The following is a 17,991-nucleotide window of genomic DNA, read 5'->3' on the forward strand; positions in this document are numbered from 1 at the left end:
CCATTCCAGTGCTTCACCACCCTCCTAGTGAAAAAGATTTTCCTAATATCCAACCTGGACCTCCCCCACTGCAACTTGAGACCATTGCTCCTTGTTCTGTCATCTGGTACCACTGAGAACAGCCGAGCTCCATCCTCTTTGGAAACTCCTTTCAGGTAGTTGAAAGCAGCTATCAACTCCCCCCTCATTCTTCTCTTCTGCAGACTAAAAAATCCCAGTTCCCTCAGCCTCTCCTCATAAGTCATGTGCTCCAGCCCCCTAATCATTTTTGTTGCCCTCCGCTGGACTCTTTCCAATTTTTCCACATCCTTCTTGTAGTGTGGGGCCCAAAACTGGACAAAGTACTCCAGATGAGGCCTCACCAATGTCAAATAGAGGGGAATGATCACGTCCCTCGATCTGCTGGCAATGCCCCTACTTATACAGCCCAAAATGCCATTAGCCTTCTTTGCAACAAGGTCACACTGTTGACTCATATCCAGTTTCTCATCCACTGTAACCTCCTAGGTCCTTTTCTGCAGAACTGCTGCCTAGCCATTCGGTCCCTAGTCTGTAGCAGAGCATGGGATTCTTCCGTCCTAAGTGCAGAACTCTGCACTTGTCCTTGTTGAACCTCATCAGATTTCTTTTGGTCCAATACTCTAATTTGTCTAGGTCCCTCTGTATCCTAGCCCTATCCTCCAGCGTATCTATCACTCCTCCCAGTTTAGTGTCATCTGCAAATTTGCTGGGGGTGCAGTCCATGCCATCCTCCAGATCATTAATGAAGATATTGAACAAAACCGGCCCCAGGACCGACCCTTGGGGCACTCCGCTTGATACTGGGTGCCAACTAAACATGGATCCATTGATCACTACCCATTGAGCCCGACGATTTAGCCAGCTTTCTATCCACCTTATAGTCCATTCATCCAACCCATATTTCTTTAACTTGCCATCAAGAATACTGTGGGAGACTGTATCAAAAGCTTTGCTAAAGTCAAGGAATAATGAGGGTAATAAGACTCTACAGTCTTTTCTAATTAGTATGGAAGGCAATCCCGACTCAGTTGGACCCTCCTTCTGAGACACTGAGTACCCTCAACTCCCATTGACTTCATTAGCAGTTGAAAGTGCTCAGCATCTCTCAGGGGGTATTCAGCCTGTTGCATGGTTGGGCCCTATAATAGCTGCTATCACCATACGTAGCCAGCACCATAGCTACAAAACCTCAGTTCCTCAACAATTCAAATGTAGGAACTTTCAACATAAGAACACTAATACAGAGTAAAACAAAATGTTTATTTTGTTTTAAAGAGAACAATTCAAAGTTATAATATTTATGATCTGATTCCCTGTCCTTTTCTCACTCTGAGTAGAAATTTCCACTGAATTAAATGGGACTGCTCGATTAAGTACTAGTCAACGTGAGAAAGGATTGCAGAATCTTTCCCTTAGTACATAGCCTTCAAGAACTATATCTTCCTAAATGTTGTGTACAACACCAAGAGTGGTATTATAGCTTGACAAATAATAATACTTTTATTATTTGCAGGGTGAACCTGGATTGCCCGGAGGCCGTGGACTTCCAGTAAGTCATATATGAATGATTTAAATTGCTAGATAGCATGATGGAAAACAAGAAAATCTCTTAACTTAGTTCTCAAGGAACTCTGAGGTAATAGAGTAACACTTTTATTTTTGCATTGGTACAGATTCAGTTATTCAAAGGCATTTAAGGCACATGCTTTAGAAAATGGAGTCTCTAGTTGATGGAACTGATTTTTTTATAACCCTATTACAAAGAGTTCATTTCATTCAGAATAACTGATTTATCTGCATACTCTAAGAGGAAGGAGAATTTCTGTGAATGGATCAAAGTTTTTGAGAACATATTTTCTAACAATTCCGATCTCTTTATGGAAGTGAAGAAGAGCCCTCAGACAGGGAAGTCCATGGTTTACATGGGCATGTTAGCCCAAGAAGGGTCAGGTTTTAGCTCCTTATCACTATATAAGTTTAAAAGTTTGTATGACTGAAATATGAGTGCATGAGAGAGCTTTTTTTTTTTTGATGGTGAAAGACACAGCATAATGTGAGAAGAGGATTTCAAAGAGAACTGTTCAGTTTTGAATTCAGAGAGGGCTAAGTATTCAGGTTTGGAGGCTGAGAAGAATTGTCAGGTTCAAGACCTTCCAGAATTGAAGAACTGGATGTTTCTAGACATAGAGAAACTGAGATTGTAAAGGAAACCCTTTAAAAAGCTGGGAACTGGAACAATTGGAGGGTATCGTGTCCTGATATATGGCTTCAGGAGATTAAGAATTGATCCTTCCCTGAGAGGGAATTGTTGGGACTAAGTATTAGGTTTGCTCCATTCCATCTTGATCCACAACTTTGTAGCCCTGACTATGTTTTCATTTTTAACTGTGACTCATTAATTTTTACTATTATTTATATACAGATTCACTCAAAATGCTTAGGCATAAAAGAAAATGTATTCCTTATCTTGAAGAACAGCTTACATTTAAAAATGTTCAAGCTTAAGGTACATCATTCCATGCAGATATATTCCTTTATTTTCCAAGGATACATGTTCGTTAGCTGGAAATCTGAAATGTAGGACAACTGGAGTACAAACTTGTGACAGCTAGTGGGGTCTGTGTATCCATAACATAAGCAAACCATGGTTACAGAAATAGCAAAACTGAGAGGGCTGCTAAGCAGATTGAAATAACTGTTTTGGGGGGAGGGGAGGATTTGCCAGTTATTCAGCAGAGTAGATGGTGAAATGATTGCTTAGGACAGTGGTTTGAATTAGCTGCAAAACTAAATAGATAGAATGAAGGAGACAGCTTTAGGTTGCCAGTTCTGTTACTCAGAGGATCAGAAAGAAGTGTGTAAGAAGAAATTTACCACTTGAGGTGAAAAGTGACTATGAAAAATTAAAAGATGCATTAATGGAATTATTTCAACCTAAAATACATGGTAGTGGAAGCTGGGATGCATTTCTATAGATGTGAAACTTGGGGAAAGTATAGAGCATTTTAACTTCATCCAAAGGGAACCTGCAGAGAATGTTGGTTTCAGGACAGAGTAATAGGAGTGCCTGTTGGAAAGGTGGATGTCAGAAATGTCTTAAAAGGATTTCCCTTCCTTTGGAAGCGGAGTTGCTACTGTGAAAAAACATCAAGAATGCATCACTATAAAGGAAACCTCAGTTGTTCAACCTGCCAGCTCCACTAGGAGTGGAATTTATTTGGTCTATAAGAGTAGGGTTACCATATTTCAGCAAGCAAAAAAGAGGACGGGAGGAGCCCCGCCCTAGCCCCGCCCCACCCACTTCCCACCCCCCTCAGAACCCCCAACCTTCCCCCCCGCTCCTTGTCCCCTGACTGCCCCCTCCTGGGACCCCTGCCCCTAACTGCCCCCCAGGACTTTACCCCTTACCTAAGCCTCCCTGTTACTTATCCCCTAACTGCCCCCTCCTAAGACCCCCCCCAATGCCCCCCAGGACCCTACCCCCTACCTGTACCCTGACTGCCCAAAACCTTATCCACACCCCCAGAAAGCCCCCCCCGAACTCCCGACCCCCCCCTCCGTCTCTTGACTGCCCCCTCCACAACCTCCCTGCCCCTTCTCCGACCCCCTGGCCCCCTTGTTGTTGGCCTTTCTTCACCTAATGTCTCGGTGAACTTGCTCAGGAACTGCCTGAGCCGCTGGGCAGCAGCGGGGGAGGAGCGCCAGACTGCCGGAGCCGATCTGCGATGCAGGGAGGGAGGAAGTGAGGGAGTGAGTGAGCTCTGCTGCAGGGGGAGGAGGTACTCTCTCTTGCTGTCGGAGCCCCATGTAAGTGGCACCATCCGGCTGCCCTGTTAGCCGCGCGGGCTCTGCATGGGGGGGGGGGGAAGTCCGGACATTAACAAATTCCCCCCGGACGCTATTTTTAGTTCAAAAGTCCGGACATGTCCAGGGGAATCCGGACGAATGGTAACCCTATATAAGAGCTCAAATGGTCCTTGTGAGGTTTGTAGAGAACAGATTTTTCACATGCACACACATTGTGGAGGAAGGTCACCAGTGAATTAGAAACCATATTTGGGGGCTGTAAAAGTGATCAGTGGAGGTCACCTGAGTATCATGGGATTATGGGCCACTGTTTTGCAGTTCTAGCTGCTAGTGATCCACTCCAGTGTGCCTTTGTAGTGATTGATTTTTTTTGTATTGCATTGCAAGCTGTACTGAGCATGCCTAGTAGAACATGTATGGTAGTGTGGTTGGTAAACAGGTATCACTAATATTGGAATGTGGGGTGGCTGATGTTGTGTGTAAAGTTGTGATCTAGAATACATTATTAATAATTCTCAGATCAAAGGAACTATTTATAGCCAGGAAAGAGGGATATACTGGAGACACCTGCTGTTACTATTGAAAACTATCATTTCATTGTGGGTAGATAAAACAAGATATAGCAAATTGCCAGTCCATTTAGTAAATGTGACTCCTGAGCCCCAGATTTTAGGAAAGGATACAGTGTTTGGAGGACTTTGGTGATGGTGATCTGGCACCATGGTCATTAGCATGAAAGAGCCAAATCCAGGTAGAAAGAGTTCTGCTCAGAATAAACCTCTCTGGGGTATTACATTCATGCAAGCTTCACACTGAGTGAATGGGACTGAATGCTAGAGAGAACAGGGAAATTACTGAAATTCTCCAAAAAAAAGCTAATACTAGTGATCTTGACTTTAGTGAGATTAAACTGATACCTATCCCTGTCTCTTCTCCCCTCATGGAACCTAACCTACAAACAAAGGAGAGCCTCTAATTCTCACCTACAGGCATATTGAGAAGCACATATTGGCCTTTTTCATGTTTCAGCCTCCTGAAACCCTGGGGTTGGTCTGTTAGACCTCAACTACCAGAAATACAATGAACACGCTACCAAAAAGGCAAATTGGTTGCCATGGTTAGATGAAAATCTGGATGCACTTGTCTTTGTGGGCTGGTTTTCTGCACTGGATTCAGCCAGTGGCCTTTGGTGAGCAGATTAGCCCCCAGATACTCATTCACAGACTTATTTTCTCACAAAAAGGGCGACTTGAAACTGTTGAAATGCTGTCCACTATTAGAAAATCAAACATCTTGGTTACTCCTGTTCTTTGCCACTGCTTTTTATGACCATTCAATGGGAGTTTTGTCCAAATTGGAACTGCAGGATTTGGTCCCAATAGAAATGTTAAGGACATGAACTTTACAATATTTCATATCCATTTTTCCTGTCTCTGTTTCTCTTCTTCTCTTCTCCAGGCCCTTTTCTGAGCCTCCCTCTCTCTTTCTTTCCATTTTTTCCCTATGTTCCCCCCCCCATCTCTTTAGTCCTTTTTATTCTTTCATCTTCTGCTCTTCTCTTTTGCGTACTCCTCTCAAGGGCCATCTCCACAAAATTAGTGCAATACTTCAGATAACCACGTCACCAAACAGACTGATTTCTCTACTCTGGTTAGGTCTAGGGAGATTGGGCTACCAGCTACAGTGTATGTATAAGGCCTCTCAAAGTTAGAATATATCAGAGATACATTTTTGTAGCAGTTACAATTTTTTAGAGGATTTGCTTGTCATACAACTTTTTAAATTTTTGATGTTCACAGAGTTATCTAAAGCCAGCAAAGGCTGTTTGGAGCATATTTAGCCTGCAGCAATAAACATAATTCCATTTTGTAGGAGCAGCAGCCCCTTTACTCTGTTAAATGTTTATAAATGCGTTAAGCAACCAGATCCAAACCATTATCTTTTTAATACCCATGCTTCTGTTGCACTAGAAATCAGAGATTGAGGAAAATGCCAATTATCACATCAATTCAGTGGACTAAAATATTTTTAAAGGAAATAAGGCTGTGAGATAGATTCTGAAATACTAGTTCTTACGATTATTAATCTGCAGTAGTGAGATATTTACATAGTTTACAGTCATTTGGAGGTGTATTACACTTTTCCTATGTTTTTATGCTCCACTGTATACCTGTTGCATTGTGATTACGTACAGACAAACGTGACAGGCATTTCAAGCATCCTGGGTATAGGTTCATTTTCAGAGAAGAAATTATCTGATTTGGTTCGTGTTTTAAATATGGAACTCTTATTCTCCTAGCTCCTTCCAAAGCTCTTTCTTAAAAGTAGTATTTTATAATGTCCCCTTACTTTAACATCGTTCGTTTTAAAACTCCCCAACATTCCCTCACCCTATTGAGTACTTCACACCATTCCATTTGATATTTCCAAGACATGTTCAAATGCTCCAATGCACCAGTGATTTTTGACTCTTACAGTTCTTCACACTATAGCTTACCTTGCTGCTGCTGTGGCATGTTCCCTAAAGCTGTTTCATTTCCACTCCCCTTCCCTGCCTCCTCTTTGTTGGTTGGTGAACTCTAGCTGGAGATCTTGAAGAGGATCTGAGACTTTGGGTTTCATAAGGATGATATTTTAGATGAAGTCAAAGTATCATTTTCATTTCTTCAGATCTGTCAAAAGTATTGCTCATATTTACAGAGGATATTTGCATATCCTGCTTAAAAACAAATTTAAGCAGGATATGCAAGTTATGATATGTAGATGCTACTTGTAATAGAACTGTAAGAGAAAAATGTACTGTACATTACAACATACAATGTAAAATAAGAAACTGAAATAGTGGAAATTTGAATGCTTGTATAAAATTCCTGATTGCAAATTAGATTTTGCTACCTGATATTGTTCAGCAAAATAGATACCAATGGTGGTAATTAGCCAATATTATAAGACATGAAAAATACTCATATTTTCCATTCATATGTAATACATTTTTATCAAATACAGTGAAATCTACAGTAAGAACCAACTCCAATAGACATTCCCTGTCTCAAACAACCATTTTAAAGTATCTTCAAGATTTCTAGTACAGTTTTGTACTATCGTTTGTTAAAGACCACTTTCTTCTAAACAAGGCAGTTTAGGTAGTTACTTAAGACAGGATTCCTTGTACTGTGTGTGACGGGTTGAATCACAGAACCCCCCTTGGAAGCTGCCACCTGATGTGCCAAGACTACTTCTGCTCCTGCTTTCCTGCCCTATCATCTTAGGACTTAGTGCCCTGCCTGGTTTGAGCCAGGCTCGCTAGCCTGCTGCAAACCCAGACCCAGGTCTGAATCACATCCCCTAACAGCTGTAGGCTTACCTGAAAGCAGATTACAGAAGTGTTCTTATCTTTAACACTCAGATGCCCAACTCCCAATGAGGTCTAAAACCCAAATAAATCTGTGACTTCATTGGCACTATTCACTTGCATAAAGTTAGGCATATGCTTAAGTCTTACAGGATTGGGGCCAAACCTTGCTATGGAGTATGTATTCTACCTAACAGGAAAAACAGCATTTGTTGCTAGGACATAGCTGATTAAAATAATCAAGAACAATACTGATAGTAAATGTAAACAGGAGCAGCTCATTGCTTCTCCTGCTCAGCAAGAAGCAGTGGTTTAGTGGCTTTAAGGGACTTAAGAAGGCCTTGAAATAATTGAAATTTTTTCTACTTTATTATTAACCACTACTCATGGAGAAGGAAATGACCACTTCCTTCATGTGTCATCAAGGTGTATCTTTTGGCATAGGTTTCAATGCTTGATAACCAGCTAAACCTATTAGTATTAGTTTCTTCATTCCTTTGCCAGCACATATTTTTGTACTGCAGGTTAGTTTAGTCAAACAAAATTACTGTACTTGCCTGCTGATATTAAGTATCTCATGATAATCTTTATACTAGATGTTGAATATCAGTTAAAATTGCCAAAATACCCACTCAGCAATATCACATGTCAGGATAGTAATGTTTTAATATTCATTCATTGAAGAAATTGTCACAATTTTGTGTTTGATCACCCTAAATGATCCTATTCTTGGCACCCAACAAGATTAAATGTCAGAAAACAAAAATATTTGCTAACCACATTTTTCTTTTTTCAGGGTAAGGGGATTCTTGGACCAGCAGTAAGTATCATTTTATACAATCTACTGTCTGCGATCGCATAACAAATCAAAGTAATAAAATGAAAAGACAGAATAATAATTTTGGCCCTGATGTTCTGTATCTATTCATACATATTTTTACAACTAACATTTTAGACCATTTTAGTCCTTTGGGTGTACAGATGTGTTTCTGAGGGGATAATTTATCTCCTGTTGCTTTGGGAAGATATTTGCCTGTGTACTTAGATCTCTATCATACAGATGATTGTAAATAATTTATACATATTTCTTTCTTTTACTTGGTTATTGTAGGGTCCCCCTGGTGTAGCAGGTCTTCCTGGTGAAGTAGGCCGTGTTGGTCCATCCGTGAGTACTGCATTATGTTTGCCAGTAATTTGCATTTTCTCACTGGCTGAAAGACACTGTACAGAAGGAAATATAATTATTATACCATCCAAACATGGTTTAGGATATGAGAACAAAAAATATACATAAGTATTTCATTTGATTATTTTTCCTACTGGGATTATAGGGGGAGGAGCAGGTTGGTGGAAATCTCGTCAGAAATAAACAAGAAGTAATAGCACAAAGATACGTCCATCTGTAATAACAGACTGAAGTGTTTCAAACAGTATTCCACACACAAAAAGAATGCTAAGGATGCAAAGGAAGTCACTAAAAATTAGGAAAGGGCAAAGTTAAGGTTGTGGCTGTAGAATGTTAACTTTGGCCCCTGGTGTGTATACATTATGTTAAAATCTTTTATTACATGATCACACACTGGTTTTCTCCACGACCCCTGTCTCATGTCCCTGAATAAGGCAGTTCAATATTTCTTTTGATCATCATTCAGTGTGACCCCATTTACTGCACATCAACCAACCCTGCCCTGATTAAGGATTTTTTTTCTCTTTAATTATAGCCTTTTTGTGGCACTGATCTCCAGACTATCTGAATACCTCACAAACATAATTAATTAATTTATCCCCTGGACACCTCTGTGAAGTCAAGAACTATTATTATTCCCATTTTCAGAAGGAGAACTGAGACAGAGAGAGATTAAGGGCTAGTTTGTACAATTTAAGTACATCCCATCCATTCACAAAGCCATGAGGATGGAGCAGTCCCTGTCGTCTCCTGAGCACGTAGCACTTATATTTCACATCTTCAGAGTTCTTTAGAGACATTATGGGTTATACTCTTACTGGAACCAGAGGTGAAACATAGTTCCACCACTCCTTAGGTAGACCAGAAAATAAACTGTAACTCAGAATCTTAATTTCTTTACTTGATGAGGAGTGGGAGGGAGTAGTAGAGTAAATTACTTTATCCCTTTTTGTGGAACAGCTTATTTGCCGCTGTTTACATAGATACTCTGACCAGTGAATAGATGTCCCTCGTCCCTGCCCACCTATCCACTTTTTCACAGTGGTGGTTACCAGGCAAATGTTAGTAAGGGCAGGTTCAGCATGACGTCTTATTTTAGTTGATCATTTTCCTTCAGTGTGAACCTTTCAAAACACTTTTCGGTCAGTCATATCAAATAAGAACACAGTTAAAAGGTGAGTCCAATTAATAACCAATAAGACTTGATTTAAAGTAAGACTGTAGTCAGAAAAATGGTATAGAACTCCCACAATGCTATTTTTACTGAATTATTCTCTTTCACTTACTTCCATATCAAGTTTTCTCAGTTTTATATATCAAAAGATATTAGAGAGACAGGGCAGATGAGGTAATATATGTTGTCGGACCATCTTCTGTTGATGGAAGTTACAAGCTTTTCATCAGGAGCTTAAAAAACTGAATATGAACAGTGCTTGGATTCAGGTTTGGGGAAGGAAGCAGCATGTCTTCTTCCCGAGACCTGAAGAAGAGCTCTGTATAGCTCGAAAACTTGTACCTTATAGCAACAGAAGATGGTCCAATAATATGTATTACCTCACCTACCTTGTATCTCTCATATCCTGGGACCAACATGAGTACAACAACACTGTAAATCAAAAGATTCTAATTCTCAGCTTGGGCTTCAAAAATCGAGTTGTACTCTTTCTGACTTGTACATCCTTCCCAGTGATGAAGGTTCTTGATTCAGAAGTTAGCTGACAATTTTGTGGATGACACGTGAGACAGAATAGGCTCTAGATTACTTTCAATACTGTACTGGTTCTCCAATGACAACAGTAGTAAAATCTTGGGTTAGGGCCTGCTCTTGCTTCCAGTAAAGACGATTGCAGAGTTCCCATTGGCTTCACAGTACAGGATTAAGCCCTTGTCCTTAAAGCAGGTATGCCTCAAAGACACACACAGAGCAAATAAGGGAGTATCTGGTTTACACAATTGCTTTTCTGACTACAGCTATACTTTAACAGAGGCTTATGGCATGCATGAGATGGAACAACAGAGAATGCCTCAAGTAATGGACATAGTAAAATATCACCTCCCAAACATCTTGCATACTACGGTACTTGACAGTATTATTTCACTTGTCATTCTACAGAATTCCTTGGGAGATATCAAACAAAATCAAATGCATTACAGTTCAAATGAAATTTCTGTTGTGACCTCTATTGTGCTGAAAATGGCCATTTCATGGCAGATGTCATGTGATATCTTTTTACTCCCTATTAAATTAGTACCAATGATACTGGTGCTCTATATGAAGTAAAGAGATGACTGGTGTTATTCAAGAAGACTCTTTATGTACCACATCTTTATTTATTTTAGGATTTTCTATCATGTCCATCATCATAGTATCCACACACTTGAATAATAAAAATAAGTCACATGTTGTTTGAGGATTACTCCATACTCTTAGGAGAACTTCAAGCATGTGATACAAGCAAATACAATCTCACACCCATCTCAACTTAAATTTATTTCCTTATACTCTGCAACCAGACCTGTATTCTTGAAATTTGAGTTTTACTGTTCTAAGATTGGTTGCTTAGTCTGTTCTTTTGTGGTTGCCTCACCTTAGCTGCTGCAGGCCTGAATATACAGCTGTTTTATATATCATTGCCACGAATTAATTAAATTTATTCTAAAATATTAGGGTGATGCTGGAAAGAGAGGTCCTCCAGGCCCACCAGGGCCCCCAGGGCCCAGAGTAAGTGGTTATGTTTAATATATACTAATGTTTGGATAAGTACTGTATCCCTGTGTGACCTATCATTTAAATCAGATTCTGTACCAGATGACTGGAGGATAGCTAATGTGATACCAATTTTTAAGAAAAGCTCCAGAGGCGACCCCAGCAATTACAGGCCAGTAATCCTAACTTCAGTACTAGGCAAATTAGTTGAAACTATACTAAACAACAGAAATATCAGACACATAGATGAACACAATTTAATAAATAGAGATGCCTTATCTTCTAGAACTGGAAGGGACTTTGAAAGGTCATCAAGTCCAGCCCCCTGCCTTCACTAGCAGGACCAAGTACTGATTTTTTGCCCTAAATTCCTAAGTGGCCCCCTCAAGGATTGAACTCACAATCCTAGGTTTAGCAGGCCAATGCTCAAACCACTGAGCTATCTCTCCCGAGAAGAGTCAACACAGATTTTATAAAAGAAAATCATGCCTCACTAATATATTACAATTCTTTGAGGGGGTCAGCAAACATGTGGACAAGGATGATCCTGTGGATGTAGTATACTTAGACTTTCAGAAAACACTTGATAAGGTCCCTCACCAAAGGCTCTTAAGCAAAGTAAGCAGTCATGGGATAAGAGGGAAAGTCCTCTCGTGGATCAGTAACTGGTTAAAAGATAGGAAACAAAGGGTAGGAATAAATGGTCAGTTTTCAGAATGGAGAGAGGTGAATAGTGGTGTCCCCCAGAGGTCTATACTGGGTCCTGTGGTGTTCAACCTATTCATAAATGATCTGGAAAAAAGGGGTAAATAGTCAGGTGGCAAAGTTTGCAGATGATACAAAACTACTCAAAAAAGTTAAGTCCAAAGCAGACGGCTAAGAGTTACAAAGGAATCTCACAAAACTGGGTGACTGGGCAACAAAATGACAGATAAAATTCAATGTTGGTAAATGCAAAGTAATGCACATTGGAAAACATAATCCCACCTCTACATATAAAATGATGGGGTTTAAATTAGCTGTTACCACTCAAGAAAGAGATCTTGGAGTCATTGTGGATAGTTCGCTGAAAACATCTACTCAGTGTGCAGAAAAGCTAACAGAATGTTAAGAACCATTAGGAAAGTGATGGATAATAAGACGGAAAAATATCATATTGCCTCTATATAAATCCATGGCACACCCACATCTTGAATACTGTGCGCAGATCTGGTCACCCCATCTCAAAAAAAGATATATTAGAATTGGTCCCACCAACAGCACCCAACCAGAGGATTCTGTGTGTCAGGAGGAGAAGTGTGCAGTGGGCCTAGCCTATCAATGCAAGCAGAGACACCTTGCCTCCCGGGTTGAGTACTGGGGGCTCACTTGCTGTCACCCCTGCTTCTTCCACGAAGGTGTCCCCTTCTGCCACTTCTCCTACCTCTCTGGGAGGGTGGTTCACCTTCCACTACCATTTCAAGTGGGACCTGGGGCTACTGTGTAGGGTTGGGGCTGGAGCTGTAAGGAGGGGTTAGATTCTTAAGTTGGCGCTGTAGTCCAGTACATCTCTAGTCAGAGCATCAGATGTTTCCAAGTACTGTTTTTGTGATTCTCCTCTGTGGGCCTTTTGAGAGGAGGGATATGTATTATGCATTTACCATGCAGTATTTTAATTTGCGAGAGGTAGAATTGATGGCAGATCATCATCTGGCAGACAGAGTACATGCTGGGCAATGACACATCAAGTATCTAGGAAATGAGAGTGTCATCTTCATTTCTCTATAAAAGGCTGACCTACTATCCCTTTGCTAGACAGTCCCAACAGCAATACAGAAATTCTATTTTCTTGAGGCCATATCTCATTTTCCATGGAAAGTTGCTAGAAAATGTGAAGTCGCCATTGTGAAAAATATGAATGATAAAACTGAGAAAAATACCCAGGAAATAAATAGCAACAAACTACACCAGACTCTGCTGCTCCTTCTCTCTTTACACTGAAGATTCCATCCTCCTCAGGCACCACTGCAGTGCACCACCCCCATTCCACTTAAGGCCATTATATTCCCCTAAACTCCCCCAACCTTTCCCAAATATTTGTGCTTCCATGAAAGCCCATCAGTTCTCTCAGAGTCTCATGGTGCTTCCTTACTCAAACAGAAGGCACACCTCTCCATAACAGACTGCCAGATCCTTCCATGAACCCAGACTTGCTCACATGTGGTTACCTTTCTTCCTAACGTACTCCCCAGTCTTCCCTCAGTAGATTCCATGATCCTCTCCTATTCCCATTAAGGCCAGTCCATTTCCTAAGAAACTCATTTTTCTTCTATTGACTGCATCCCTTTTGTACACAGATCTCTAACTTGCAATTCCAATGGCTGATAGAATTATGAATTGTCTATCAATTCTTCTGCTGCGAGAGGGATCCTTTTTTTCCTCTAAAGAATTAAGTCTTGTCCTTATGAATGAGATGGTTTTGTTTTGTATTAAATTATCATCAGAATGTAAGAAAGTGCACCTTCATCTGTTTCATTTACCTAGATAACTTCTTTAAGAACGCCAACTCTGAAAACAATTTTCAGTCAATTACAAAGTAGAGATACTTGTGCTGAGAACATAACATAAGATCTGTGGTGCAACTGGACTACATAGCCAACTGAGATATGGGAGCATTTAGTACATAGTACTACAAAATCAGATGCAGCTGTTGATATTTAAAAGAAAAATATGCTATATTTATAGAATACACTGAGTTCATATGTGATTATTAGTCTGAAAGTATACAAAAATATGTATTGGATTACTCTAGTCTAATTCTCACGTGTGGCTTTCAGTACTTAAAAGAAATCTGTGACGCTTCAAAAACAAAGAGTTTTTGCTTTTCAGAAAAGCAAATCCAAGATGGAGGGCAGAATATTGCACACAGACTCCTGCAATTTATGACAATTAAATAAAGCTCCCTTTGCATATGTCTACACAGCAGCTAAACACCTGCAGCTGGCCTATGTCAGCTGACCTGGGCTCGCGGGGCTTGGGCTCTGAGACTGTAAAATTCTGGTGTTTGGGCTCGGGCTGGAGGCTGGCTTCAGGGACCCTTCCCCCTTGCGGGGGTCCCAGAGGTTAGGATCCAGCACAAGCCTGAACATCTAGACTGCAATTTTGTAGCCGCAGAGCCTAAACACCATGACACGGGCCAGCCATAGGTGTTTAAGTGCACTTTTGGGATTTCAGACCCAGAGATTATCTGACATTTCTATATCTTCTGCTTTCCTACACTGAAGTGTGGCAGGTGTGGTTTTCGTTGTATGAGACAAGGTCATTTTTTTTTCTGTTATTCACTTTCTAACTTTGAACCTTTTTGTCAAATTTAGGGAACAATTGGGCTGCATGAAGGAGATCCACTGGTAAGACATTTGTTCACCTTTTTGAAAAATACAATCTTAAACCAAAATGTACATTTTTAAGTTTCTTATCCATGTTAACTCAATGTGTGGATACTTTTTCAGTGTCCCAATGCTTGTGCACCTGGTCGTCCAGGACACGCTGGCCTAATAGGAATGAAGGTAAGAGAACTGATGTACTGAATCACTGATTAGGGTGAGGGCTTCCTGGCCTTTGGGTCTCCCATTATATTGTCCAGAAAGCATGATGCCAAGATACTGGCAAGATCACTTTCCAAAGCATCTATAGTCCCAAAGCTTCAGACATGCTAGGTATTCCTCCAAGCCTTTTGATTTTATAGAAGGCCTCAGAATGTCAAATTGAAACAAACATCTTCTTGACTCACACTTACTCTAGTTTCTTTTATGTTTTTTTGTCTGATTTCTGGGGATACTATCCCTATGAGGGGATTACTAGTGCAGCGTTGGACACACTGATTTACTGGATCTGGGATTAGGTTTTTATGAAGGTTGCACTACAGCCCATTTCCGAAAGTGTCTAGGTGTGCATGGAGTTGGGGAGGTGTTACAGAAGGTCAGGGGTGGCTCTATGTTTTTTGCCGCCCCACGCACAGCAGGCAGGCGGCCTTCTGCTGCACGCCTGTGGGCGGTCCGCGGTCACGCGGATTTGGCAGCGTTTCTGTGGGTGATCTACCGGTTCCACGGCTTTGGTGTACCCGCCGCCAAATTGCCGCCGAAACCACGGGACCGGCGGACCTCCCGCAGGCACGCCACTGAAGGCCACCTGACTGCCGCCCTCACAGCAACCAGCAGGCCGCCCCCCACGGCTTGCCGCCCCAGGCACGCACTTGCTACGCTGGTGCCTGGAGCCGCCCCTGCAGAAGGTACACCTGGAGAGTGGTAGGCAGGCTATGTTGGAAGAGTGGATTTCTCAAATTCTAAATAAATTGTCTGCACTCTTTTTTTTTATTCCTTTATTTTAGGGTCACAAAGGAGTAAAAGGAGAGGATGGTGAACCCGGGAAACAAGGTCATAAGGTAAGATAACAGTATTTTAATGGGCAAGCAGTAGTTTAATGGAAGGCAATGATTGGTAGCAAAATAACTGCCAGTTTAGCCTTTGCTTCAAAAAGAGTCATCTTGTTAGAATCCATCAAAATTATTGATACTTCTGCCAGAAAGAACTGACAGCCCACTTCCTGTATGGCATTTGGGTCACTATCACCACATTATCTGCTAAGTCATCCCCTCTATTCTGCATTCATTATCACACAGAAATTGGCATTCTCACTTTTCATTTTGACCATCAGAATAATTATTATTGCACTAGCTGCACAATAAAATCAGTATTTATTAATGTTAAAAATTGGAAATTAAGTGCAGAGAGTCTGTAGGAGACTAGAGAATGCTTAGGATGGCACAACTGAGCAGGGAGAGGGCAAAGGGAGAATGAGATGGCAGCATGGGGGGAAAGAGTACATGATGGGGAGGGAGAGGTATAGGAAAGGTCTAGGTAATCACAACAGAGATGAAGGCAAGGACCAAGGACTGAATTGCTTGAAGACTGAACTACATTCTCACCTAAAAACATAATTCATCTGGAATGGGCTTGTTGGATACTTGTGAGGAAATTTGGGGAACCCTGAACTACCTTTGCCCATGCTGTAACTTTTTGGTCCACAGAGGACTTCTTTTTCCAAGGCAGGCAATCTAGCACCTTAAAATACCTTAAAAATAAGGAACAAAGTTTGTGCCATAAACCCCTGCTCCATATCCATATATACAATGAAAAGAATATTAACTTCTCAGAAGTAGTCCCCTCACTTTTCAGAATGCTTGCGCTATAGGAGTTGCCAAATCCTTGTTGTGCCCCAGAACCAACCTCTTGTAAATCAGCCTGGCACTGAGAATTGTAGCTCTGCTCTCTAACAGCATAAGGGAGGGGCGAGGGGGGGGGAGGGTGTTATCTGGTCACCAGAAAGGTGTCTGGATTAATAAGGCACGGTTTAATAATAACAACACTGAAGGATAATGCTGGATTGCATGTGAGGCTATCAACATACACATCCAGTTTTCAGACTCCGACCTAAACCTCATTACAGTTTTTAAAAATCTGAATTAACAAACCTGGGAATACTAACTTTGAGAAAAATGGAATGATTTAGCTTAAATAAAACATATCCTTGCTACTCTTGAGCAAAATGACCTCCTTATCTTCATTCATATTCCTTCTTGGAACACATTTCTTCTATGAAGCCTATAAAAAATAATTCAGCAAAGAAAGAAGTCTGCAAATTTTTAATACAGAGAGAGTTGAAATGTGTTGCAATTCCCCTTTAATTAAATGAGCCAATGTATTATGTGCCTTAATTTACTATCTGTCTAAAGTTAAGTGTAAGCTCTTTGGGGCAGGAAATGTGTCTATGCTGGGTTTCCCTCAATGCTGAGCATGTTGACAGGGATTAGTGAGTAAGAAGTGGTAACTCTTATGCTGATAGTGTTTTCCCTTTCCTGGTATGGATTTGCTTCAGTTTTCTTTCTTTTGTTTTTCCAGGGTGAGGAAGGTGCCCAGGGAGTCCTAGGTGATGTCGGAGCTCAAGGCCCTCCAGTAAAGTATTTCCTTTTCGAATAGCACTATCAATTTGTTTCATGTCACCATATTTGTTTTTTATAAGCAATTAGACATGAAATAATATTACACATCTATCTTTTAATAATAATATCACACTGATTGTGAATAAAGGTAAAAATATTTAAAACTGTGCATAGTAAAACCTCACAGCATGCCCTTTTCTGCTCTCACGGCTTGGTTCTTGTAATGCTTTCACATTGTAAATAATTAGTGTGCTCTGTCGTATATTACTTTTTAAACCGCAGGGGGGCAACTAGATGATTGAATTGGGCTTTTCTGACCTTACTGTGCATGATTTTGGTGACCTAGGCCCGAACCTGGAAAGATATATATGTGTGCTTAACTTTGAGACTTACGGTACATCTATACTGACAAAAATAAAACAAAAAACAACACAACCCTGCAGCAGTGAGTCTCCGAGCCCAGGTCTACAGATTTGGGCTTGTGTGATGGTGCTCAAAATAGCCATGTAGATATTCTCACTTGGATTGGAGCTTAAGCTCTGAGACCATGCTTCTCACCATGTTTCAGACCCTGAGCTCCAGCCTGAGAGGGAGTATCTAACAAGGCTATTTTTAGAACTGTGTGCCCAAGTCTGTAGAACTGGGCTCTGAGACTTGTTGCCATGGGTATTTTTTTTTTTTTTTTTTTGCAGAGTAGATGTACCCTTAGACTTTGCAGAACTGAGGATTTTGTGGCCACCACTCCTGGGCAGATTGTGGCATACTCCTTCTATAGTTTCATTGTGCCTCCCCCAAGAGTCCTAATTTCACTGTTCCTGTTTGTTCTTCCTTAACTGGTTCCTCCATGATCAGTCCTCCCTCCAGTTCCCATAGCTAGGACATGCAGTAGGGAACAGGAAGGAGCAAGGGGATCACTCCCACCTCAGAGCTGGACCTTAATC

General features: G+C 41.0%; 1 protein-coding gene across 2 annotated transcripts in view; it reads left to right on the plus strand.

The window, feature by feature from the left end:
• COL9A1 (collagen type IX alpha 1 chain) overlaps positions 1-17,991 on the plus strand; it is a 97,423-nt gene that overhangs the window by 33,259 nt on the left and 46,173 nt on the right. For both annotated transcript variants that reach the window (XM_054024505.1, XM_054024506.1), the window contains 8 exons: positions 1,535-1,570; positions 7,977-8,000; positions 8,292-8,345; positions 11,035-11,088; positions 14,427-14,459; positions 14,562-14,618; positions 15,440-15,493; positions 17,010-17,063. In XM_054024505.1, the coding sequence (XP_053880480.1) occupies positions 1,535-1,570; positions 7,977-8,000; positions 8,292-8,345; positions 11,035-11,088; positions 14,427-14,459; positions 14,562-14,618; positions 15,440-15,493; positions 17,010-17,063 (366 nt within the window). The remainder of the gene's footprint in view (positions 1-1,534; positions 1,571-7,976; positions 8,001-8,291; positions 8,346-11,034; positions 11,089-14,426; positions 14,460-14,561; positions 14,619-15,439; positions 15,494-17,009; positions 17,064-17,991) is intronic.

This window comes from Malaclemys terrapin, chromosome 3 (genome assembly GCF_027887155.1).
Source record: "Malaclemys terrapin pileata isolate rMalTer1 chromosome 3, rMalTer1.hap1, whole genome shotgun sequence".
Lineage (NCBI taxonomy): Eukaryota > Metazoa > Chordata > Testudines > Emydidae > Malaclemys > Malaclemys terrapin.